We start from the raw sequence: 26,239 nt of genomic DNA on the forward strand, positions 1-26,239 counted from the left end.
AACGCTATTTTGGGAGTAAACCAAACACTGTTCATCACCTGCCCGAGACCATCCCTACTGTGAAGCATGGTGGTTGCTGCCTCATGCTGTGGGGGTGTTTTTCAGCAGCAGGGACCAGGAGACTGGTCAGGGTTGAGGTAAAGCTGAATGGAGCAGAGTACATGTAATCAAGTAATTTATGATCAATTAAATTTCAATTTTATAAATTGTGTTAATGGTTTTTATATGAGGTAAAGGCCTCTCACAGCCCACCTGTGGGTGCACCACCAGCCGGAACTTTGGGAAGCACTGCCATACAACTTTACCATTGCATTTGTTGCTTTTATAAGCATTGTACTTCATCAAAAAAAACTTGATTCACTTCTTATTTGAAGTGTTGTTCCATAAGTCTGATAAAGTGAGAGAGAAAGCATGGCCGGGCTGCATGAGTCAGGATCATCTGGAGCAGACTCAACAACATTTGAGTGGAATAACACTGGAGCTGTGACTCTTCTCAGTGCTTTTCTCTAATTGTTTTTTGGGTCACTGCAATATAACTTCCTTTAAAATCCCCTTACTTTCATAGGATTGTATTTTTATTACAGCCCGTGTCTTTGTTCTGTTAAATATCCTTAAGAAGCCACAAGGGAACACCATCTGCAGGGAAGCTGTTCTCCATCCTCTGTCAGATCTAATGTCCCTTTTGGAAGTTCAGCAGAGATTCATAAAAACAATTGCATGGAACCTCTCTGTCTCCTTTAAGCCGGTCAGCAAAGTAACTTCCTGTTGATGCAGTATGAATTATTTGGGATCATCTGAACGGGGTTTGAATAATAGATTATCCTCCTCATAAATAAGTAGTTAAATGTACCCGAAAAAAGCCATTTAAAAATCAAATCAGTCACAGTAAATAGTCCCCTCAAACCCCAGAAACTGCTGTCAAAAACGGCCTTCAGCAGCAAATCACTGAACTGAAGACATAATTGGTTAAAACGGGGGAGTCTGTGCTTTTAGAAAACATGTTATTACATTAATTAATGTTGCATTTTGCTGCAGAAAAGATTTGTATGATTGCTTATTGGAAAACATAATGACGGCAAATGCTACCCTGCAAACAGCTTTGATCAGCTCTCAGCTAACTAAAAAGAGATGGCTCATATTGGCTATAATGATGCTGACAGAAACCATTGAGGACATTGGGACTGCTGAGTGCCAATTCAGCACATGACGCCTGACTCATCCTCTGGGCTCTGAGTCACTCCCTCCTCTCCTCTGGTCCAGGATCTGTGGCTCTCTGCTGGGGCTGGCTCCTCTACCCAAATGTCAACCCCAACGCTCTACGGGCAGGAAGCCAGGTGAGGATGCAGACATGGCCCTACTGAGGACACAGAGGCTGTTTTTATTTCCTTTCTTTGGGACAATAAAGACCTTGTGTGATGACAGTGTGGCAAGCAGCCTAGTTGGACTGCCTCTTCATTCCAACATTTCTGCAAAGTCTTCAAAACAGATTTTCGGAGACAGATTGGGCGCTTAGACTACAGATAAAAAGTGCTAACAAGGTATGTGCCATTGGTCTTTGCTTTTATCTTCTTTTTCAGTTCTGGTTTTTACTGGCTTGGGCCAACATCAAAGAACAATCTCACCCTTAGCTCATTAGACAAACGAGCTTTGGGGCCCTCTGCACACGCCGAGCAGTCAACATGTGAAAGATGATCCCAGAAGTTCAAAGGTAAACAACCCTAATAAGGTACTAGTGTCTGACTGGTCACAGGAGTTGTGTTTTATGCTTCTAAGTAAACATACTGGAGAGCTGGGATTTCCGTATATTTTCTATTTTTAGGAACACCAGAAGCATCACTTTAAGGATGGAAATGTGCATACGTCTGCAACATTCATTCAGACTTAATAGGCACAACTCTGCAGATGATTTGCATGAAAGTATGTACAGATATTCATGCTCCGCAGAGGATAAACCATCCTAATTTTGCTGCTTTTCTGATTTTTGGCAACGTCATTTTACTTTATAAAGTTAAGTGTTACAGCCATTGCTAATGCAGCTGAAAGGGGTTTGGTGTCCCTTGCCTCACAAGTCTTGGAGTGCAGGGTTTGCACCCCCAAATCCTTTGACAACTTCACACTTGGAAGCTAAAGAATGAAAGATCTGTGGAAAGGCAGTACTCCTCATGCTGCAGTCTTTAGATGAGCTTGGCGTCACATGGTAGCAGGGCAAAGCCAACAAGGACCCTTGTTGCCAGATGAAGAGGAAATCGCTGCATAGCAAGTGTCAGGTAGGTAAGTTGAACGTTGCTGGTTGTGCTGAAGTGTCGTCCACCGGTTCTCAACTTTTGGCCCAACCTGGGGCCGTCTTTCTGGGTCGTGCCCTGAACGGTCTTCTTCTTAGGAGGAGCCTCACTTATCTGTGATATCGAGAGAGCTCACTTGGTTTGGGATTGACGTCACTGCCTTGTCTAAGATGAGGCATCCTGGCCCTGGCAAAGCAAGTTTGGTTGTGTACATCTATTGGTGATCAGTCATGCCAACTGAACCGTAGCGATGGTGTAGTGCTAGCGGTTTTGAGCCATCAGTCCCCTTCTATATCAGAGGTAAGGCCTGTCAGTGAGCGCGTATTGCACACCAGACTGACTCATTTGTTGGGCTCGATCTTGTTAGTTGGAGTTGACGCTCAAATGGGGGTGAGTGAACTCTCTGCACATCATGAAAAAGTAGACAGACCATGTACTTATGAGTGCACACTGGAGGCTGCTCAGGGTCTGCAGGTCTTTCAATAGTGTCCAGTTCTTAAGAGTGACCCTTAAATTGTGGCTGAGGCGCTCCAGGGAGGCCGACTCTGGTTTAATCAGATTGGTCGGTCAAAGTCTTGGGGACCCAGATGTTGCACAGGCATGCAGCTAGGGTCATGGACACTCTTGGAACACCAGATGCCTAAAAAGATCCTGAGTCTCTCTGGGCAGACTTCAGCTACAACTGCAGGAGGATTACGCTTCTCCCCGGGGTCAGGCAAGGTCCTAGCACTGATACTTCTGAACAGGATTGGTGATCTACTGCTCCAAACACCAGCAGCCTGAACAGTTAGGCTTTACACCTAAGAGGCATAAGGAAGACCACATTGTGGCCCTTCGGGTCCCCCACTGAGCACTTCAGAAATTCAATAGAGGGTTGCTTGCAGTCTGTTGACTTCCAGAAGGTGTTCAACTCTGTGAGCACTGATGCCCTCTTGAAGATTCTAGAGCTCAGCAAGATGGCACGTCAGCTTGTCCAGCTGATGTCTTCCCTATATTTGGGTACAGAGAGTGCTGTGAAGTGTGCTGGCTCCACCTCTGACTTTTTCCCAGTTGATTCTGGGGTGAGGCAGGGGTGTGTCTTCACTACTATGTTCTTCAGTACCTGTAAGGACAGGATAATGGGGTGCATAGTGGGGGCAACAAACTGTGAAGTGTCATTTTGTGATGTCTAGATCACTTTCTGATGATTCTGTGATCCTTGCAGAGACTGTAGATGTCCTTGTGGGGGCTTCTTTACTTGCTGAGTGACGAGACTAAAGCGTCGGGAACAAACGTCTCTTAGGCCGAAAGAAAGTTCCAGTCATTTGGGGATGCCTTGGGTGCTGCCATTGAATCTGTGTCTGTGAATGGTAAGAGATTTTTGTTTTGGAATTATTGTAATGACTAGGGGTGACCCCAAATAACTGATGAGTCATTCACAATGCCAGTCTGAATGTCAATGATCTGCTCATGAAAGTCATTCCAACTATACAGGAGTGCTCAATGTCTTATTTACATTTGCCTGTTTTCTCCTAAGAAATCATGGCTCACAGCCATTCTTGGTTAAAAAATATCAACTTATAAATACTTATTATTGCAAATCAGAAGTTAACTAATGCATTTCTAATTAATCTCCTTTGCAACATACGAGATAAATCACAAAATTTGTAAACTCATGACTTAACGTCATGATATCTCCCTGCAGTTATTTTTGTTATTCACGAGTAGTTTGATGTTTTTCTTCATAAAATCCAAGATGTTGCGGTGTTTTTTTTATTCTACTTTGTGTTATCGTTGCTTTACACTTGGAGGCAAAAAAACAAGTTCCTTTCATGTTGAAGAAATCCCTTAACTCATGATGTTTATTCCACATTTCCTTTAAGCTATAGCACCAAGGGATTCACAGTGACTATGAGATATTAAAATCCAAGCCATGTTAAAGCCTGCTCATTATTTAAATGACTATTTTGTAGTGGTTTTACCTAAAGTCACTGATTAGTTGATTATAGGCAAAATCTGACCATAAAATTAGATTATCTAAATCCTTAGCCAGAGACACCTCTGGTTATATCTGAGAACCACATAAATAATTACTTTGCCTCTTCTTCAGGTGTAAAAAAACATTAATACCTTAGTCCAAGAGTCATTAAAAGTTGTGGTATTTCATCTACCCCCAACTATTAACTCTACATTTACACGCTGATGGCAGAGGTTAAATAGAGTGGCCTTAATTTCTAACTAATTCATAATACAACCATGTACTTTCATATACCACTGATGTAGCAGAGGAAGAAATTTGGGGGTTAGTGCCCAGACATGTTGACATGTGGCAGCAGAAACTGGGTAACAACACAGTTGAGAGAAGACCTACCTACTGAGCCACAGTCACCCCTGTATATGGTACCAATTAGTGAATAATGACAATAATAATAGATGCTAAACAGTTAATATGTGAAATGTTTACTCAAATTTTTAGATTCCACTATTTGCATTCAATCTTGGATTTCTGTCCTGTCTTAAGCCAGGCGTACACTGTGCCAATTTGATCTGATTCAGGCACAAATTTTGGGTTGCATGACTCACTTGGAAATGGCACAGTCAGATCGAGCTTCGTTTGTCGTGCAGTGTACAGGGGGATAAGACGGCCGACCACGATCCAATCACAGCCCAACCTACTGCTCCCGACTGGCTGGCTGGATTTCTAAAATGTTTGATATTTTTGTTTTACGACTCCACACACTCCGACAGTGAGAGCAGAGCCACAAGCAGAATCATCAACTATAGTGTATATTTTCCTTTATAAACGGTAGGACAGCATCTTAAATCATCATGAAAACAGTAGGAATGATGTTCCAACGTCCCACCAGCTATAACAAAAGAAATAAACAACATATCGTACCCGCAGACCTGCAGCTGACATGGATGGCAATACTGTTTGTGTGTGTGGGATAGAGAGATAGCTGGAGAAAGAAGATATGTCTTGATAGACTGTCCCAACTTCACTCGTACAGTGTAAGCACTCAAGTCATGCACAACCATCGGACCGTATAGTGCGAGCATATAAATTATGCACAATGGTTGTGCCTCATAAGCATTTCAGTCACACACTGTGGGCTGACATTTCACCACAACTGTCATAGAGCCGGCTTGAAATTGCACAGCATGGCTTTAACTGAACTTTGTTAAGATGTTCAGTGCCTTGTAATTTTTTTTGTATCCATCCCCTGACTTTTCTTTTCAATAGCCTTTTCTCTGAGTTGCTTGGCATGTTCTTTTGTCTTCATGGTGTAATGGTAGCAAGGAATACTGATAAACCAGTGACTGGACCTTCCAGACACAGGTGTCTTTACACTACAATCACTTGAGACACATTCACTGTACTCAGGTGATCCCTGAGGATCCGAGGCTGGACCTCTGTTGAATTAGGTCAGTCACTTTAAAGGGAGTGAATATTTATGCAGTTATTTTACATTTCATATTTTTGTCTTAATGGCATTACTTTGTAGAAATCTGTCCCCCCTTGACATTGAAGAGTTTTTTGTTACATTTTTTTCTTTAAAAAACCCTCATTATATTGACCGTGATCGGTTTATAAAATCATTACAAGGGTAAAATCATCCAAGGGGGTGGTCTTATAGGCACTGTACGTGATTTTAAAGGAGATAAACATGCAACATATTAAAATAGAATTTTGAGCATGGTATGAAGCTTGACCGCTCATCTTTAGCATATTCACATTGTTATTTTTATAATGTGTTTATGGTGAAGTTAGCACTTTGCTCAGACTCAGCCCACAATATTTTTTCATCTTAAACTCTATAGCTCATGCTCCTTAAATAACAAAACTACCCAAAGAAGCTGGCATGTAATCTGACTCAAGGCTGTCAAATTTACACCTTCATAATGAGCTGGAAATTGCTAAGCTTCCTCCTCATTGCATAACATGACACAGGGTCAACTGGCTTTGAGGAGCTGGACTTCAGCATCACACATCACGTATTACCTGCTGCAAACACGTATAATCAGTATCACAAGTCAGCAGTTATGTGTAATTACTGTACTCCACAAACATACTGACCTAGCTGGAAGAACATAACATCTGCCAGTAACACTTTTGGACACAAGACTGTGATTTATACAGCCATTGTGGACAGGAAGTGTCAGCTGGCAGAGAGGAAATGGGCATCAGTGAATGGAAACAGGAAAGGCTTATTATACCAGGTCAAAGGGTGAAGCAGAGCTGTGCTATTATCACTGTGTCTAAGTTCAAATATCTAGTGGTATCATTATGATTATCATACTTCTACTGTCATTTTGTCTCTCACTTACTCCCATTAGGAGCATTAACACCCTCAAACATCATATTGGTTATTGTTTACAAGAAGTATGTGTAGCCTAGTGGTGCTGAATGAGCCACAAAGCAAATAATCTCTCTTTCTCCTCATTCCTGAAAAATCAAGCAAAGCAGCTCAGTTTGACTTAACCAATCCAAAGTGTATTAACACAACTTCTACTGTAAGTAAATGAGCTTGGACTGGACATAATTCCAAACAGTTCAGTATAACAACTGATTAGTCACAAACCTCTAATTATTACAGTGGACTGCGTTTAAAGCTGGGCTGTTAAAAGTCAACAGATATTATAATTAGGGTGACATATCGTACAAGTAGGAGTTCATTTAAACACTTTAAAGTTTTTGTTATATAAAATAAAAAATACTTTATAAATCAGATAAAATAAGAAAATATAGGGCAATGGTGCCAAGGGGGACAAACTTTGATTCTCTTTTCAGTGCAAACATATTCCCAGCATGTCAAAAACCAACAAAAACAAACTGACTGCTCAAGCAAACACATTTATTGAAAACACAAACACGTCTTCACACAGAAAATAAAAGGAAATGGCACATGTTATTTTCATCACTGGAGCATGAAAAACAATCTCTCTTGGAAATGGTAAATACAAACCTACTGACACATTTGTTTGATCACAACTTGCATGGCAATGTTTTTCGGTGTCACTGTGAAAGCATTTGCTATAAATGGACGGTGAAGACAGAACAGGAGTGACAGAAAGTCATCTCATCACAATCTTTATAAAACAAGCTACAGCTATATTAACAAAGTGTTGAACAGTTTTAAAAATATGTAAAAAATAATAAATAAATATGAGACGCTACATCACCTTCACCTACACCATCTTAGAAGAGGAATTAAAGATGATTTTAAATCAATTGGGGTGACAGATCGACATTCGCCGCCAAGAAGCAGCATCTCTGTGAGTCTCCATCCATCAAAACCAGCTGGACCCGGTCCAATTATCTAAGGTAAAGGACAGAGAAAAAGGCTTGTTTTAGTTCAATTCTGATACAAACAGTGGAAAAAGACCTTACAGGGAAAATTGTCAATTTGACATATTGATTTTTCTTTAAAAGATTAGTTGGCCTACTGATAAAGAGATTTAAAGGGCTTCTTACTAGCTCTGCCTCGAACATTTTGTATGTTTAAAAAGCCTATTAAAGATAAAGGTACAATATCATTAGCCTCATAGCATAACTGCCTGTCAAATTTGATCCAAATTGAGAAATCTGCCTATTTCTACTCTCCTAATGCTGCTGATTCTTTGTGCCTTATTGCCTTTATCCTCAGCCAATCAGAGTGCTTGTTACAATCCATAATCAATTTATGCCTAAGTTATCTATTATTATCTGTGAAGTCACCTTGATTCATTATGTAGCCCTTGCTGTGGATTTTCTTTCTTAAGAAACGTGTTCACACATCTAGTAGAACTTACTGTTACAGTATTAAAAAAATCCTATGTGTTTGCCAAAATATGTGTTTTTTTCCTTTCTTTTTTTTTTCCAGAAAACCTTGAAATAAGACTTAGGCAATAGGCTATAAGGCCAATGATATGTACAAGTTTTTGCACCGAAAAGTCTACATTAATCTAAAGAGGACTACTCTAACAGTGCGGTGAAAAAGTATTTTCCCCCTACCAGATTTAGTTTCTTTTTATTTTGCATATTTGTCTCACTTTAATGTTTCATATCATCAAACAAATTTCATATTAGACAAAGATAACCTGAGTAAAAGCAGTTTTTCAATGATAATGATAATTTCATTTATTGAGGGGAAAAAAGCCATCCAACCCTACCTGGCCCTATGTGAAAAATGTTAGTGCCCCCCTTGTTAAATTATGAATTAACTGTGATTTACCACATTTTTTTGAAAAGCTGAGTTCAGCTTCACTAGCCAAACCTAGGCCTGGTTACTGCCAGACCTGTTGAATCTAGAAACACCTTAATCAGAACCTCTCTGACAAAGTGAAGTAGGCCTAAAAGATCTCAAAAAGCGACACATCAAACCACCATCTACAGAGATTTAAGAACAGATGAGAAACAAAGAAATTACCATTTGCCAGTCTTGGAAGAGTAACAAAGCTATTTCTAAGGCTTTGGGACTCCAGTGAACCACAGTGAGAGCCATTATCCACCAATGAAAAAAACTTGGAACACAGTGGTGAACCTCCCCATGAGTGGCCGGCCAACCAAAATGAATCAAAGAGTGCATCAACGACTCATCCAGGAGGTCACACTAAACACAGTATCTGAAGATCTGCAGGCCTCACTTGACTCAGTTAAGGTCAGTGTTCAGTGTTCATGATTCAACAGTAAGAAACTGGACAAAAATGGCATCCATGGGAGAATTCCAAGGCCAAAACCACTGCTGGCCAAAAAGAACACAAACACTTGTCTCATATTCGACATATTCCTGGTGATCCCAAAGAATATTCTGTGGACTGATGAGGCAAAAAATGAACTTTTTGGAAAGTGCCTTCTCATTACATCTGGGGCTGCTTTGCTGCTTCAGGACCTGGAGCACTTGCCATTATTGACGGAATCATGAATTCTGCTCTCTACCAGAGAATCATGCAGGAGAAGCAATCAGTTCATGACCTCAAGCTCAAGCTTACTTGGATTGCACAGCAGGACAATGATCTGAACACATAAGCGAGTCTAAATCTGAATGGCTTAAAAAAACACAATGAAGGTTTTGGAGTGGTCTGGTCAAAGTCTGGACTTCAATCTGATTGAAATGCTGTAGTATGATTCATGCTTGAAAACCCTCCAATATGGCTAAATTAAAACAATTCTGCAAATTTCTCCACAGCGACGTGGCATTGCCATTTATTGCAAAACGGTAGGATTTGATAGCTTTTTCCCTTAATAAATGAAATCCTAGTTTAAAAACTGCAACCATTGTCTATAAAATCAAAACAAAAAAAGCCTTAAACATCTCATTTTGTATGAGAAGAATCTAGAATATATGGATGTTTACACAGAAAAAATGAACTTTTTCATGATATTCTTATTTTTTTAGATGTACTATGTGAAAAGAACCCTGTAAATAATTCTAAGTGTTAATAACAGCAAGTAAAAAGCCTTACCTGTCCAAACGGTTGACCACATCTCTCACAGTGTTGATGAGATTCTCGTTTTCTTGTGGGTTGCCGACGATGATGCTGTGGAGCTTCTTCATGTAGGAGTCGATGGTTTCGAGGGTGGCCGTCTCTCCACTTCCTGAAATGACAAGTATGGGTTGTTAGCTCTTTCTTCAAGCCTCTAATGAAACAGGCTGTGATTATATGTGATGTCAATGTACAGTATGACCTAGAAAGAGACCATCAGCAATTAAAGTGATTAATTCCATTCTCAATGACTGAAAATCAAGAAAGCCATTAAGGATTTTTCACCAGAAAACACGAGCTTTGCAAGTATGGAACATCAGGAAGGAGATGATGCTTGTGATGCTTGATTTTGATGTGAATGATGTCCCTAAAACTTCGAACATATTGTTTAAACAAATTATCCCAACATGGTGTAAAGTGTCTGGGTCTGACCTGCAAATCTTAGTATCATTGAAGCAAATATTTCTTTGGTAGTGATCTTAAACTGTTATTTAAGACATAATACCTCCAGTCCATTTTAGGCATCTTTTACCCATTTAATTTTTTAGTTAAAACTTTATAATACACTTCATGTTTTACTTGTATTTATTTTCTTCTCACATTGTCTACAAAATTCTTCACATCTATGAAAGTTGGATTTTTTGATACTAAACTAAGTGGTTGCTGGGATGACCACAGAAAGGCAGAAATCACTGGATGACAAGACCAATCAGAGAAGCCCAACAGCACAAGCCACTGCTTGTCATGCTGTTGTTTTTGCTGTGAGCGGCGTCAAAGGATGTCCCCAGACTAGGTCAGAGAGTCCTGCAGGCAGCAGGAAACAGCCCGCATCAGCCTGACAGGATATTTCTGGCTCGTCAAAGTTCAAGTGTGTGTCAAAACAATGTCAAAAAAAGCATCAAGACAAGGTTTCAAGACTTTAAAATGGTATAAGGGGAGTGTAAAGAGTTCTGTAGAAATGTTAAGTTACTCATATCTTAGATTTTGAACTCTAACCTTCACAGAGTTGGGCAATTCCTGAAAATGGAGCCATTTTCAAAGCACCAATAAAATCAGGGGCAAATGTGCTCACACTCGAAGAAGCTTTGATGTTTCTGGTTATTAATTTATTGACGCTTTCTCCTTAACCGAATTTGCCACAGAGCTCCCCTGAGGCCAAGTTTAAGTGGATTTTGCAATCACTTTTCATTGTCAAGCTCTTAGGAAATAATTCCAGTTCCGCTGTGTATATTTGTGCTGTTTGCAGAGTCGGAGTTTCTGCTGCGTGAGCACGAAATTCAAACAGGCGTGGAGAAAATTGCAAGAGAAAACCTGTGGGTGTGAGCTCAGCGTGGGTTCTGTGTGTGCACCAAACAAGTGTGAACAAAGACGACAGCATTCCTTAAATTTAAATAATGAATTGGTACCAATTATGAAGGATTCACAGCCGTACATAGGGAGTCTTAGACAGAACAGCAAGTGTTGGAGTGTTTCTCTGCAGGAGGAGAGGCGCCGGAGTTCAAAGCACAGTAAATACACAGTGGGTGCGTACATTATTATTTATGTCTCACCAAGGTAAACTGTGACTGTAGGGCTAATAGCCTACTCCTGTGTTTGTGTCTAGGGGTGAATTACTGCTATGGGTTATCAGGTAGACAGAAGTTTCAAACACATATTGATCAATGTCAGTGAAAGTTTTCATTTTAACTCAGGATTGCTATACCAGATTTTCATGAGGGAGTTTTATTTTATTTAACTACACACTTAGAAATGAAAGTTACAAAATGTGACAACTGCCGAGTGTTTTCTTTCCCAAAAAATCTCCAATTCAATTGTCCTAGTTGACACCAACAAAACTTGCAGGGCAAAATAATCCAGAGAACAATGAATATCTGATCAATAAAGAATCAGAAGAGTAACACTGAGGACAGTGTTGAACCATTTCCAGTGCACTGAGAAAGTATTCAGGCTCCCTTCACTTTTCTCAATTTTGTTATGTTGTAGCTTGATGCTACAGTTTAAAAATGCAAAAAAAAATCCTTTAAATTTAGATCAGGTTCCTCTCATTTCTCTGGGTCTTTGCTGAGATGTTTCTACAACTAGACCTGTAGTAAATCAAATTGACTGGACATGATTTGGAAAGGAACACAGCTCTCTACAGAAGGCATCACGGCTGGCAAGGCATGTCAGAGCAAAACCCAAGCCATGAGGTCAAAGAAACTGCATGCAGAGCTCAAAGACAGGATTGTTGCAAAGCACAGATCTGGGGAAGGCTATAAAACAATTTCTGCTGCACTTAAGGTTCCCAAGTGACCCAGCCAAACTGAGCAATCAAGGGAGAAGGGCTTTAATAAGAGAGTTGACAAGATCCTGATTGCCACTTTGAGCTCAAGAGATCCAGTATGGAGATGGGACCAAGTTCCAGAAGGACAACCATCACGGATCTAGGCTTTATGGCAGAATAAGTATGCGGAAGCCCCTCCTCACTGGAAAAAAAAAATATGAAAGCCTACTTTGTGTTTGCAAAAAAACTCCATGCGAAAATAGAGCTGAATGATTTGGTAAAATAATGTAATTGCAATCCTTTTACTCCAATATTGTGACTGCGATTTACTTTGGGATTATTTTTGAAGTTCCTCTTCTTATGTATTTCTCAAGAAACAAGCAATAAATCATTCTATATTATAATGAACAAAAGATCTGGTAGCTTAAACTAAGGCTGATTTTGTAAAAAAAAAAAACAAAAAAAAAACAAAAACAAAACTGAGGTTATTTTGACTTTGAAATGTTGTGTTGAAGGGATTGATTGTGATGAACAATGATGTGTAGCGCATGACATGTTTGCCTAAAAAATGTATTAAACTGGCATTTTGACACACATTTCAAGTCAGAGAAATATTGCATTGAAATGCTGATAGCGGCAGCTGCATGCACTTATAGTATAGACCATGTGCCTCACCCCTTTATGCTGGTAGATTGGTCGCATTTATTTATAGCAGTGATTCCCAACCTGGGGGTCCTGGACCCCTAGGGGGGACGACAAAGACCTCAGGGGGGGCGCGAGGCTTGCTCTGCTCTGAGGGTTTCATAATTAGATTTGCATTAAGAGCTGTTTTCTTAGGGTTTTATCAGCAAAACACTTTAATGGATGTTGATTTTTGGCAACGGTATGTTGAGAACTTTTTTGTGTACGTTTAGGGGGGCTTAGATTTGCCCTAAGTACAAGTAGAGGGATCTCCAAGGAAAAATGGTTGGGAACCACTGGTTTATAATAAAAAAAAACAACAACAAAAAAAAAAAAAAAACAAATGTGCAACTTACATACTAGATTTTACTGTAATTTCATTCTTATACATTCACACACTGCTTTCTGTGCCTCTCAGGAGCAATTTGGAGCTCAGCATCTTGCCCAAGGACATGTACCCTGGTAAAATGGAGCTGGAATCAAACCAACCTAAACATCAGCTGAGCCATAGCTCCCACCAATCACAGCTGAGTGAGATTCTAAGTGAAGAAAGGGATATCCATTCTCACCTGGCAGAGGTACAGAGGAGAAGCTGGAGGTGAGCGCCTGGCGCAGGGTCTCCAAGTGCTGGAGGAGGAGCCCGTTGCGTCCCCTCTCTTGCATCACGTCCCCTTCCAGCCTCTCTACTGCCCCACGCATGCTCTCAACATGTTTCTGCAGTGCTGCGTTCCGCTCCTCGTACTCCATGTTTGTTTTGCGCAGCTGCCGCATCTCAGCCTCACGTGCTGTTGAGGAAACCAAACAAACACAGGAGGAGAAACTGAGACAATAGTTGAAGCACAGAGACTTGAAACCACAAAAATGCAGCAGTTGGTTGGTCCACTGATTAATTATTTATTTGCTAAAAGAGGTGGTTTTTCTGTAAAGATTGGGGCATTGCTGAGCTTTGTAGGCTTTAACTATTTTGGGACATCGGAGCACTAAGTTCTCCTGAGGAAGCAGAGAAATGTGTTTAGACACACTTAAATAAATGGAGGTTTCAAAAAGTCTCAGCTCTGCTGCTACAAAGCATTTCTCAAGAAGACAGCTGGCTTGTGCTTGGACTCTTTACCTTTGCTGTGGTTGAGAAACTCCTCAGTGAAGATTGGGATGTCAAACACAGTTCTGTCCTTCCCTTCTGCATCCTTCTGTTGGAAGAGAGAGACAGTAAGAAGGAAGGAAAAAGATAAGCTGAGCAGAGGAAACATTTGGCCACACACGCTGACAGTGAGAGGTGGCCATTTATCTAGCCAAGCTGTATGTGGGTGGTTAATTGATTTCATACCTGGCCACAGGGGAAATACAGCAATAGAGTTTAAGAAATGAGGAAGGAGAAGTAATTTCATCAGCAGAGCTGCCATGAAATCAAAGGCGAAAAATGGTTTGCAATAAATAATAAAAAAATGTATTCACTGCAGCAGCACACCATTCAGAGCAGGTTTCACTTGTTTATTTCCTCCCCCTAAAAGATCCGTCCTCTTTTCTTTATGATGATTCCTTGCCTTTGAAAGCTAGACGGTAAACACTGGCCCTCCAGCAGGAATGCTGACTCCAATAAAGTCACCTTGGCCACAGCCATTCAGCTTTAACTTACAAAGGAAACCTCCTAATTACATGCAGAATTTAATAAGCATGAATTACACTTAGCAAAAGCCAAAGTGTTTGGATCACAAACACAAACGCAGCACCAAAGAGGATTAACCCAGCTTTACTGGTGCAACAATAAGCACTTGTGTTGTGCAAAGGGAGAGTAGACTCAACAGATTGAGGATATTTTGACCATGGCCACACAAATTCAGTTTTTTGGAATATTTTTCAGCTTTATTGTAACTGCAAAAGACAGGCAGGATATGAGGGGAGGGCAGAATGGGGTAGTCATGCATCAAAAGACAGGGGCTGGCAGATACATCCTGAACTTTTAACTCAATGGATTCAATTTCAAGAACCAATGAAAAAAAAATGGAAATATATAATGTGGGAATCGCAAATATTAATTTCTACATTTCTGAATCAAGTCAAAACTTCCAATAATTGATATTTTTAAATCTACTTTATTGCATCCTGAGTTCAGAACAGCAATCCTGCAGCAGGTAATTTCTCCAACACAGATGCTGCAGGAGCATGTGTTGCTCCTAAGCTGTTGGCAGTAGCACTGCTAGCTCTCAGTGTCAGGAATGTTTATGCTGCTGTGCCTGACATACTTATGTCCTGCCTGCACTGTCTATAGAGACTTGGGTTACTCCACCTGTCCTGTTTTCGCAAAAGAAAAGTGTCAAGACTCACGGTGGATTCTATAATCCAAGGTAAGAGTAGGCCTGATCCCACATGTAGGCTAAGTATGCTAAACAAAAGTAATGAAGGCTACTTCAGGAATGGTTCAATTGCCTGAGTTCAGATCATACCTACACAGTCAACCGGACTAAAAATAAGCAGAATGTCAGCCAACAACTGCAGACAGACAAGGACAAAAAAAAAGAGCTACAGAGGCATGTATAGCGTCATTAGAATGGCACAATAGAGCAGTGGTTCTCAAATGGTGTGGAAAGGCACAATGGCATGCCTTGAGCCAAGTCTTGGTGTGTCGTAGCAATTTCTACAACCATACATAATTACTGCAACTATACAATCACTTAAGTTTAGTCACTTTGTCAAGACACACACATGATTTGCAGTCATAAATATTTTTTCTTAATTAGCAGTTTTAAATTAGCAGTTGTTGCTGGTAGTCTTACATGGTTGTTCTAAGAAGGAGGAGCTGGGGTGGAGGATGGTTATAAAACAAGCATAGCCAGGTTAGAGCAGTTTGAATATGGCAGCATGAGTGCAATTAACCTATAGCATGATTAAAAGTGAATCAGCTGGCCATCAGCTGATGAGGGCTTGCATGGGATCAGCTGATCTTAATTATATAGCAGTGGACTCTGTGGCCTGCCTGAACTAATTTTATTTGCTCATTTTACTGTAACATATTTTCAATAGGCAATTTTATATAGACATGGATTTGGTGTGCCTTGAAATTTACGCTTAATTTTATGTGTGCCTTGTGCAAAAAATGTTTGAAAACCACAGTAATAGAGGGTTTTCAGAGGAAAAACCTAAGTGGCTACTATTCATGGTTCAAAAATTACTTCACGTTGAATAACACGTTTCTTTTCTTGTCGTATGACAATGCCGATCTTCAGATTTAAATTATTTTGCAATTCAAGCACAAATTACTGTTTTATTTTTGTAACTAGCTGATAAAACATACTATAAATATGCTACAAATGGCATTATCTTCTACCCATTTTAGGAATCTTTTTAATGTCGAATAATAATTTAGAGCTCCTTAGTGCACAGCAGATTGGAGTAGATGCTGAAAAAAAATCACCTCTTTATAAGAAATAGGGAATGTGTCATGAATTAGAAATTGGTTTGGATTGAAAATTGGTTCTGAATCAAATCTTGACTCCCAGAATTGGAGTGGAATCGTGAGATACTTAAAGATTTACATCTCAAACTGATGATCTATATCTTTTCAGATTGTTTTTCCAATATGTAGTTCACATGGAAGACCAGCAGAACTGGACTTACTTAAGTTAAGTAAAGGGGGGACTGGGAAGAAGGTGCAAGAGCAAGGGGAGTCTGCCATTATGGTGTCTGTTTAGTGCTAGATTTAAGCACAAAACATTTACTTATCCAACCAAACATCTGTAAGAGTGGTCGGGCAGGGAAGAGTTACTGACCTCATGAAGAGCCTCGTTTGCTACCTGGTGCCCGACATCTGGAAAGGAAGGAAAGAATAAAGAATGAGGACAGCTGATGATTCATGTTTCCCCGGTGCAGCGTGCCTTTGCTCCATCATGAAGTGATAGACTGAATCAAGCCTTTTCATTAAAAAAAGCCCATCTCAGCACTCTATAGTGTGAATCAGCTGAAATGTGTCAGAGTGTCTATTTCAGGAGAGCAGTTTCACATTTCTCTGATCATTTCTTCAGAGGCAAGTCTGTATATGTCATCAACATTTTTGAAATTTAAACAGAGATTTCTCCACAGTAATAAAATAGGAACAAATAATAGAAACCATGTGTTATATGTGAGCTCAGTCGCAGATCCTTGGCCTCAAGGTGAACTCATAACCTGAGGTACTATTACTTTGGATTCTCAAATATCTCCCTTTCTTGCCATAGTTCCATTGACTGAGCAAAGAAAATAATGAGTTCTGAGATCCTTCACCGCATGATGGAGTTTATGCAAATTATGTATTCAAACTCAGAAAACATTTGAAGGTGAGGAGAAAATAAATTTGTGGGGAATTACTTCTTTTATGTGTGGCAGCTTTTCCTTCAAGCTGCAATTAAAAAAAAAAAAAACATGCAAAAGAGATTTTCAGGAAGACCATTTTTTTCTGCTTTAAACCATGAACAAGCTATTCTGTATTATTAAGTGGTTTGGTGCCGTGGTCATGGACAACTTTTCTGGTCAAAAATCAAACTTTCCAAGTAAGTCTAGTCGTAAAACCTCCATCCTTGAAAGGTTTTGACCTCAAACTTGTGAAACACTTGTCCTTTCAACATCTTCTTAAGCAGCAGTACAACAAAATGATGATGGGCAGTTAGCCAGAATAGTTTTGTTGGTGATTGTCAATTTGCTATCAAACAGAACAAGTAAGTACATTCTAAAAAGAATAATGACAAGGGCAAATATACTGTAATTCAGAATTATGAGCCATTAGCCCTCTGAGCGGAGGGTTAACCTAGCTAGCTCCCGGCACAATAGAAAGATTGACTATAAATGGATAAAAGACATTCAATATCGGAGTTACTGGTGTGGATTTAATCTTCAAAGAACCTGGAAAGGCACCCAAGTGCCTGTGATTCATAGTTCAAAAGTTATTCAACTTTGAAGAAGGAGTCTCTTCTTGTCATATACGACAACGCTATTCTCAGAGGGTAAAGAGGTAGATTTTGAGAATGGCTTTGCCAAAGAGGTAGAAATATGTAGTTCACTTTGTCCATTAAAACATGATGCAGGATAAGGGGATAAACAAGTGTAATGATAACTTTAAAACATCTTAAAGAAAGGTGTAAATACCTTAGCTGTATGACAATAAGAACAAAATGTTTCGGACAGAGGACGTGCAAGACTTTTTTGCTTTCTCTCATTTTGACGTACAGGGTTGGACAAATTCTGTTATACTGTTTTACAGTCCGTCACTTTACTTTTCCTTCTTCTATATTATTAGTATAATAATAAAAATATAATTTTATTAGTATTCAATTTATAAAGCATCCTCTTCCTGACTAATATTTTATACAAAGAATAATCTTTGAGGATCATCATTTTAATGGCATGGAGATAAAATATTACCACAGCAGCAAAGCATTCAGTTCTCTAGTCCCTTTTTTTCATGCAGTAACAGTGGAGCACATTTCTCGTCTTTTACGTGAACTGTGCCATTTAAGATTTCCTTTAGGGTTTTAAAAACATTTTTGATATCAAGATGTGGTCGTCTGAAGACCATAGCAGACTCAAGTTGTTAAAAGTCTGCACTGTGTTGCTCGTTTTTGCCTGCTCTAGATCAGGATTTCTAATCATTACCATAGGTCTCCCTGGCAACCTGTGTCAGACATGCCTACCTCCTCAACTTTAGGCCACTCAAGCCTAACGTTTAGACTTGCAAACACTGCATTCAATTTATTAAACTATGATACTGAAACAAGAAATGCAGACCTATTTAACGTATATGACAATAATAGTGATGGAAAAGTAATACAACGGACTTTGTTTAGGTTAGTCATCTTTTATTAAATCGTATGTTAACAACAGTAATGGAAAAGTAATATAACTGGCTTTATTTTGGCTGACTAAGCATCTTTCAGGCCTCTGATCACTGGAAAGTTTGCTGCATTCTCAGACATACTACAGAGCACAAACCACCAGCTTTCATCTCACTGTCAGTTTTTCTGCAAGAGGCAGTCATTCTTTTTGTAATAAGAAATATTGAATACAAAGGGAACATTACCTAATGTGTGCCGATCATTCTTTGTGGAGCCCACACACAGATATGCACAAAATACAATGAACAATGTTTTAGATCTAAAATTAATGCCACCATTTATGTCTACAGTTTGCACAACGTACTCAACGCTTAAAACTTTGCATAAAGTTTAAAACAACGGCAGCTGCATCTCTCTGTGACGCACTCAGACACCTCCAGCAGCCTCTCCAAGCACAGTCAGCACAGAGACTGACGCGCTTTCACTAATCTTTGGTGTCAAAGTCAATGACAGAGCCCACAGGCTATGAGAGGAATCCTTTGTAATAGATTTAATAACCTCCTTGATGGGCTATGTGTGCAAAAAAAAAAAAAAAAAAGTCTCTGCATCTGTCTGTGTGAGTTTGCTGGCACGGAGGGTCATCCTCATTATTCCCATCTGTGAAAATGATTGACAGCCTTCAAAATTTTCCGGCATCCTTTAAAAACCCATCAATGACGAGGAATTTTCGGTTAACACAACCTTTGATTTCGGAACGTCCAAGAAGCGGGAATACTTTCTGTTAATTACTAATGTATGCATTTGTTTATGTATCTATTTAGACTTTCTAGTAGGTAGTTTTTACACAACTCTAATGTGTTTCCTTTGTTGAGGGAAGAAATTGTTAAAGCAGACTTCTTCTACTACTACTTCTAGTGTTTTTGTTGACCACATCTCACCTCCCCTGTGTCTCTTGCCCTTCTGCTTCTCCTGGACCTTCCTGGTGAAGTGTTTGTAGGCTTCTGTCTTCTGGTACTTCTCCAGCTCCCGCATGTAGCGCTCCTTATCTTTCTCTGCCTCATCCAAGTACCGCTGCAGGGAGAAGAAAGACAGCAAGGTGAGGAGAGCTGGAAGGAATCAGCCAAAAAAGGAGGAAAATTAGATTTAGTAATATCAGGACAAAAGAGGATTTTGGGTTGAAATGGCATGCGACGTGGGAGTTATTATTTCTAATAAGGATCTCTTTATTTCAAAAGACACATATTGGTCATATTGGCGAGCATTAACTCAGTAGTCAAAAAATACAATTTTGAAAAAAATTATTTTCTGAAATCAGGCAGGCACCATCCCAGGATATTGGCCTATCTAACCATTCTCAGTGAGAAGTGAAGCCATCCGGACTTTTTGTTATCTTTGGATTTAAAAGCAAAACATGTTTAGACTTTTCAAATATTCCTGAGCAATGAAGGCATGACAACTGTCACTGATTAACATCGGTGTGAAGAAGCTATGCATGAATAGGGATCCACAGATGCATTCGTTAAACATTTGTATCACTCAGTATACATACACACCAATGCATGCCACATGAGGTCTTTTCACTGCCCCATAACGAAGCTCACTATTCATTAAGACATCTATATTGATTCTGTGCCAGCTTGACATTTGTTGCTCCCTCTGTCAGCTAAGACCATATTATGGCATTGAAGGAGCAAGAGAGAGCACAGCACAACAGGAACTCTGAACCTGCACACACAGACAGTGCTTTGCTCCCCCACTGTTCCTGTTCTCAGCTCTCCAATGCCTCTATCAATATCTCTTGAGCCAGCACAGAGAGGGGGTCGACTCATCTCCCCATCTGTGACGTTCATAGCAAAGGGTTTTGTCATCAGGGCTGATATCTCCCAACACCAATGTTCAAACGATGCATTGTTGCATTCCTAGAAATAAGTGTATCTTTTTTAATCATTCTTGTATCTCAGAGTAGCTCATAACTGGGGCACAACCCAATAATAAAACACAAATCTGTAAAAGGGTGTCTTAACAGCTACCAAGTGCAGCCCTGTTAAGGCCATGCTTTCAGCTCTGAAAACACTGGCACCATTGATTCTGTAGGCTTTTATTCCTACTCTCCTTTTGTGTTTTGTGTAAAATTAGATGAAAGTCTCTGCTGGTTTGAGGGACTATTAAATCTGGCTGGGGATACTCTGAAGTGCTGGCATGTGTAGATGAATATTTTGGTCCAATCCTTTGGGGCACTGTGGGTGCAATTACTGAATAAAGACAATTAAAAATCCCTTACTTTGTTAATGAAGAACCAAAAAAATGTGCTGCTGGCTGCTCTCACCTCCAGCCTGTGTTTTTCCAATGCTATTTAAAAACATGATCATCCAAGTTGCTCAACAGATAGATGGATGCTCGTCTGGACCCTCTTCACTGACCTGCTTCTCCTCCGGTGGCAGCTTGCTCCACTCGTTGCCCAGCATCCTCGTGATCTCAGGGAAAGGCACGTCTGGACGTTCTGCCCGTAGCTGCTCCCGTCTGTCATTCATGAAACGTACGTAGCCTGTAAGTGGAGCTTTGGGTGCGTTGCTGTCCTTCATCGGCTTCTTCCTCTTCCTCCCTTTGGTCCAGCTGCCACGCCGTGGCTTCTGCAGAGATGACAAAAACAGTTGTTTTCGAAGTTCTGGTAGCCATCCTCCATAATGCGCACTGGCAGGGCATTATTTTGAACTAATCTGGAGCTGGAAAAAATAAAATATGGTTCTGTGATGTCAGTTTGTTTAAGATTTACCTCATCTCCATTCCTCTGGCTATTGTTGTCGGCGTTGGCTGCAGGAGAGCTAGTCTGCTCATCCATGACGTCTTTGACAACAGAGGAGATCTAGGGGGAAACAGTGAGAGTAAGTGGGACCAAACAACCTACTTGATATTGATATATAATTTAAAAAGGTCAGTGTTAACTTAAACTATGGGTCTGGTGAACCAGGGGACATGGAAAAATATGGATACACACATCGCTGCCAAAAGATTGGTTAATCCTTTGGAGACAGGCTCAGACTAAGGCCAAGAGCAAATATCACCAGGGACACAGCCAAGCCAGGAAATAAACAGCAGACATGTCTTTCAGCAACTGTGTCACCTTTTTTTCCTCCTTTCTGTCTGACCTACTCCCTGTCTTGGCTCCAAATCTCCTCTTGGCCCACCACATTTCCTCTAATAGAAATGTCTTGCGGCTATCAATCACTATTGAGCAAGGGGATGAAAAATGACATAAATCCCGCCACACAAATGTTGCTTATTTTCAACAGGAAGAAATAACGTTTTGGTACTGCCTCATAATTAGAGATAAGAAGGTGCTGTCATGCTCAAAAAATCCTTTGGAAAATAATTGCACTCTTGATGACCTTTTAATCTTACTCTGCTTTGATGAGTCTCTGAAGTTCACAAATCTGTGTGAGAGAAAATGTTTACTTTTGAACTAATCTTACGATAGTTTTGACTCTTAAAGATATAAAGACACATTTACTTGCTCGGTTAGTTGAAAGATCATCATATCAAAAAGTATGCTGATTCAGAATTCTTGTGGGCAAATAGCTCAGGTCAAAAATGGAACAAAATCATTGTCTTTCAACTTTGACCTCTTTTTAATGACTGCGTGGGAGTGAGCCGCGATATCCTGGATGTGGTTTTTGTACCCCCGACACTAAACACTGTGGGAAAAGGCTGAGGAATAAACCAGTCTACCACCAAAAAAGCCCTCTGGGATAGAGAGTATGCAGGGGGAAAGCCCCTAAAGCAAACAGTTAGGACAAGCAAGTTTTTCTGAAACATTTGTGCAATTTCTCCTGCAACACCTATACAGTGCCTCTGAAAAATGTATTCACCCACTTGGATGTTTTACCCTTTTACTGATTTCAGAAATCAATCATGGTCAATAGCATTTGGCTTTATTGACAAAAACTACCATCAAAGTGAAAACTGATTTCTACAGAGTAATGTTAATTAAACAGATATATGTAATGTAAAACACTGTGCGTCTAGAAGGTCAAGTCACTGGTTAATAAGTATGCCTGGCTACCATTACACCATGAAAACATATGAACACCCCAAGCAACTCAGAGAAAAACTTTTTAAGAAGCCAAAGTTAAGGTATGAATACAAAAAAAATCAAAGGCAGTGAACAATCCATGGAGTTCAGTTAAATCAATCATCAAGAAATGGAAGGAATATGGCAGATGTGTATATCTGGCTGGATTAGGCCATCCTCACAAACTGAGTGACTGTGCAAATAAAGAGACTAGTGAGAGAGGCCACCAAGACACCTATGACTACTCTGAAGGACTTACAAGCTTCAGCAGCTGAGATGGGAGAGACTCTGCAGACAACAACTGTTACCTGAGTTCTTCACCAGTCAAAGCTTTATAGGAGACCTTTAGGGAAGGTCACTGTTGAAAAAAAAAAAAAAAAAAAAAAAAGAGATATTAGATCTTGACTTGGATTCAACAAAAGTAATGCTGGAAACTCCATGGTAAAGTGGGGGGAAATTTCTTTGGTCTGATGAGACCAAAATGGTGCTTTTTGGCCATCAGACAAAAGGCTACGTTTTGCTGAAATCAAACACTGCACATCACCGCAAATGCACCATCCCAACTGTAAGGCAGAGTGATGACAGCATCATGCTGTGGGGATGCGTCTAAGCAGCCAGCCCTGGAAGGCTTGTAAAGGTAGAGGGTAAATAAGCAGTAAAATATATGATATTCAGGAGGAGAACAGAATTAGTCTGCAAGTGAATTATGGCTTGGGTGAAGATTTACTTTCCAGCAAGACAATGACCCGAAGCATACAGCGAAAGCTACACAGAAACAGTTTTTGAAGACTACAAGCTGAATTTTCTGGAGTGGCTGAGTGAAAGTCAAGACCTCAACCCCAAAGAGAATTTGTGGCTGGACATGAAAAGGGCTGCTCAAGACCGATCCCCATGCAACCTGACATTGCTTGAGCAGTTTTGCTTACTTTACATATTTTTTGTTTAATTTACATTACTTTGTAGAAATCTGTTTCACTATGAAAGAAAAAAAAAGGCTTTTAGGTCAAAAAATCCAAATTACATTGACCATAATTAATTCATAAAATCAATAAAAGGGTAAAACATCCACGGAGGTACTTGATGGGGCCACTGTATAAGCCTTTATCACACCTATTGTGAAAATAGTAAAGCACAGATATGACAAAAAAACTAAACAGATGTCAAAGTGCAGTGCTGTTTCATACATTTCTTTCCAAATATAACAAATAAAAACTATGCGGTGGTGCCCCCTGCTGGATAAAAGTATACAGTAATGGTTTTAAGGGTCAATTGCAGGTTTTAACATGGGCATATTAACACTTAACTGTATGTGACGAAGTGTTAATAAAACATCTTTTTTCCCCCTCATTGCACAAGTAAAGGCCACACGACAGACGTGAATGTACATATAGCATTGAAATGTCATATGGCTTATTTATCTTAACGACCAGGCCAACAAAGACACATAATTTCTATATTTGACGGGATAAACAAACATCTAAGTGCTTTAATAACCCTAACATGATTCAATGATATTGTTTCTCATAATGTGGATATTACAATAGTGCTTACACATGCGTCTTCTTCGTTCTGTATGGGTATTCAAGTGTTTATAACCACCGTTAACAATTAATAAACCGTCAAGCTGAACTGTTTTAAGTACGCAAAATGGCTTAAGAGTATATGTAACAATACCAGAAGTTTGGTCAATTAGCGGTTCGGCATTTATCTTATACGTGGTGCAAGTATGTCACACTGAGAAGAAATGAGCAAAATTAGTTTGAACATCTGGCGTACCGCACTGTTATTAGCTAGCGTGCTAACTCGGGCTAACGTTAACGTTAACTTTAACAGCTAGGGTACATAATAAAGGCTTTTCAACACTAACGCCCATTGCTGTATGCTCTATAAACGCATGACATGTATTCAGACAAGCGTTATCTGTAACAATATAGGACATATTTATCTTATTACTATCAGAAACAATAGTAGCAACAGACCGTTTAGCTACTAGCCAGTTCTGCTGTTAGCTAGCGCTAGCACTTAGCTAGTCAGAAGACGGGCACGTAACGCTCTTCTTAACTAAGCTTACGCTATATCTGTGAGTTACAATATGAAACTTGTGGAAAATATATATTTATTTTGTAAGGCTTAGCCTCTGGCTCAAAACTAACCTTTAATAACGTTATCCTTTGCTGTTATCTACCAGTCCAATGGATTCTCCCCAATCATAACAATGCAGCGGCCATGACACAGAATAGCACCACATAGACGGGCATGCCACATCATCCAGCAATAAAACAGACCTTCGGTTTCCACTTTCATGCAACTTTTTTATATCTAACCTTGCCCTAAAATTATCGAAATTTCATCAACAGGTCTGCTTGTATGGAAATTGTGTCACATTCACCCCCCCCAAAATAAATAAACAAAAAAAAAAAAAATAAAAAAAAAAATAAAGACGTAACTGTAAGTAAAAAATCAAGCTGTTAGCAAAACTGGATTGATGAAGTTATTGCTGTGTTGTTTACAACTTTCCGTTAATCATTTCTTTCATTTGAATATTTTCCTGTTACCTGCAGCCTTCAACTTTGTTTTTAAAACTATTCCTGTCTCATCTAATGAAAAGACATCTACAATTTCAACAGGCACAACAGTTGAAACTCACTTTGAATTTAAATGGCGATGACTTATCAAATTAAAAATGTAAAAATAAACTTGTGTGCAGTATATTTTTAAATGCTTCACGGAACATTTTTAAAGACATTTACTGGCAACAGGTGTAGTTACTACCTTACAAATTCTGCATTTCCAACAAGGATTACATTTCAAAATATTGCACCATTGTCTATCTATCCTAATTTACAGATATGGATCACAAAAATACCCCCTGTAAGATGATCCTGATTATGTAATACATTTATTTCACCCTTATACACACTCTTAATTTCTGTAGCCTACTGATGGAATATAAGTTGAGTAAAACTAAACATAAAATTATCAGTGATTGTAAAATACCCATAATGAATTACAAATGTGATATATGTAACATTAAATTTACTGACAGTTTAACAATATCATATGAGAAATTCCATATTCACAAAAGCAGAATAAGAAAATGTACCCAAACTTTCCTGGATTCCTATATGAAGAATAGTTAGACACTTGCAATAATGTGACTGCGTCTGATGAAATTTTTAATCTCCTCTTTTTAAAAAAATATGCTTTGGTTATTCATTTGTTCTTATAAGAATATTTGTTTGTACTATACTGTTCATGAGAATTATCATTAAAAAAATAAATAAAAAGGGAAATTAAAAGTCATAATGATTTAAAAAACCTACGAAAACACTAACGTCTATTTTTAAAATAAGATTTTGTTTAATTACATGCGTGAAATGTAAGATTTAATGAGAAATATGAATATACTACACACATAAACAAACAGAAATATAGTACACTGAAAGAAAATTGCCTTTTAATTGATTAAAAACAGATACAATCAAATCATGAAATTTGTATCTAAACAAGGGCATTTATATAAAAAACAAAACAGTTCAAACCCCTCCAAACAGTGAACAAAACCAACCAAAGAAAGCTTTAAATCAAATTCCCAGTGCCATCGTCTGCTCTATCTACTCTAATTCTGTGGTCCATCCTGGCCTCTGTTTTCTTCATGTGAGTACATCGGTGTCTTTAAGCGTGTTGCTTCCCCCTACTG

At 39.3% G+C, this 26,239-nt stretch overlaps 1 protein-coding gene across 3 annotated transcripts; it reads right to left on the reverse strand.

Moving 5' to 3' along the window:
- Positions 1-7,100: 7,100 nt before the first annotated feature.
- Positions 7,101-24,795, reverse strand: hmg20a (high mobility group 20A). Of its 3 annotated transcripts, none has more exons than XM_041794875.1 (9): positions 24,693-24,795; positions 21,244-21,333; positions 20,891-21,100; positions 19,409-19,541; positions 16,437-16,474; positions 13,784-13,856; positions 13,242-13,457; positions 9,708-9,840; positions 7,101-7,582 (listed from the first exon to the last, which is right to left on the reverse strand). In XM_041794875.1, exons 2-9 carry the CDS (start codon positions 21,307-21,309, stop codon positions 7,579-7,581), a joined length of 873 nt encoding a protein of 290 aa, XP_041650809.1. In that variant the 5' UTR covers positions 21,310-21,333; positions 24,693-24,795; the 3' UTR covers positions 7,101-7,578. The 3 variants fall into 3 exon arrangements, with proteins under 3 accessions (XP_041650809.1, XP_041650810.1, XP_041650806.1); XM_041794876.1 differs by having other exon boundaries at positions 13,784-13,859; XM_041794872.1 differs by lacking the exon at positions 24,693-24,795 and adding an exon at positions 22,799-22,858 and having other exon boundaries at positions 13,784-13,859.
- Between the last annotated feature and the right edge of the window lie 1,444 nt (positions 24,796-26,239).

Source organism: Cheilinus undulatus, linkage group 9 (assembly GCF_018320785.1).
Source record: "Cheilinus undulatus linkage group 9, ASM1832078v1, whole genome shotgun sequence".
NCBI classification, from domain to species: Eukaryota; Metazoa; Chordata; class Actinopteri; order Labriformes; family Labridae; genus Cheilinus; species Cheilinus undulatus.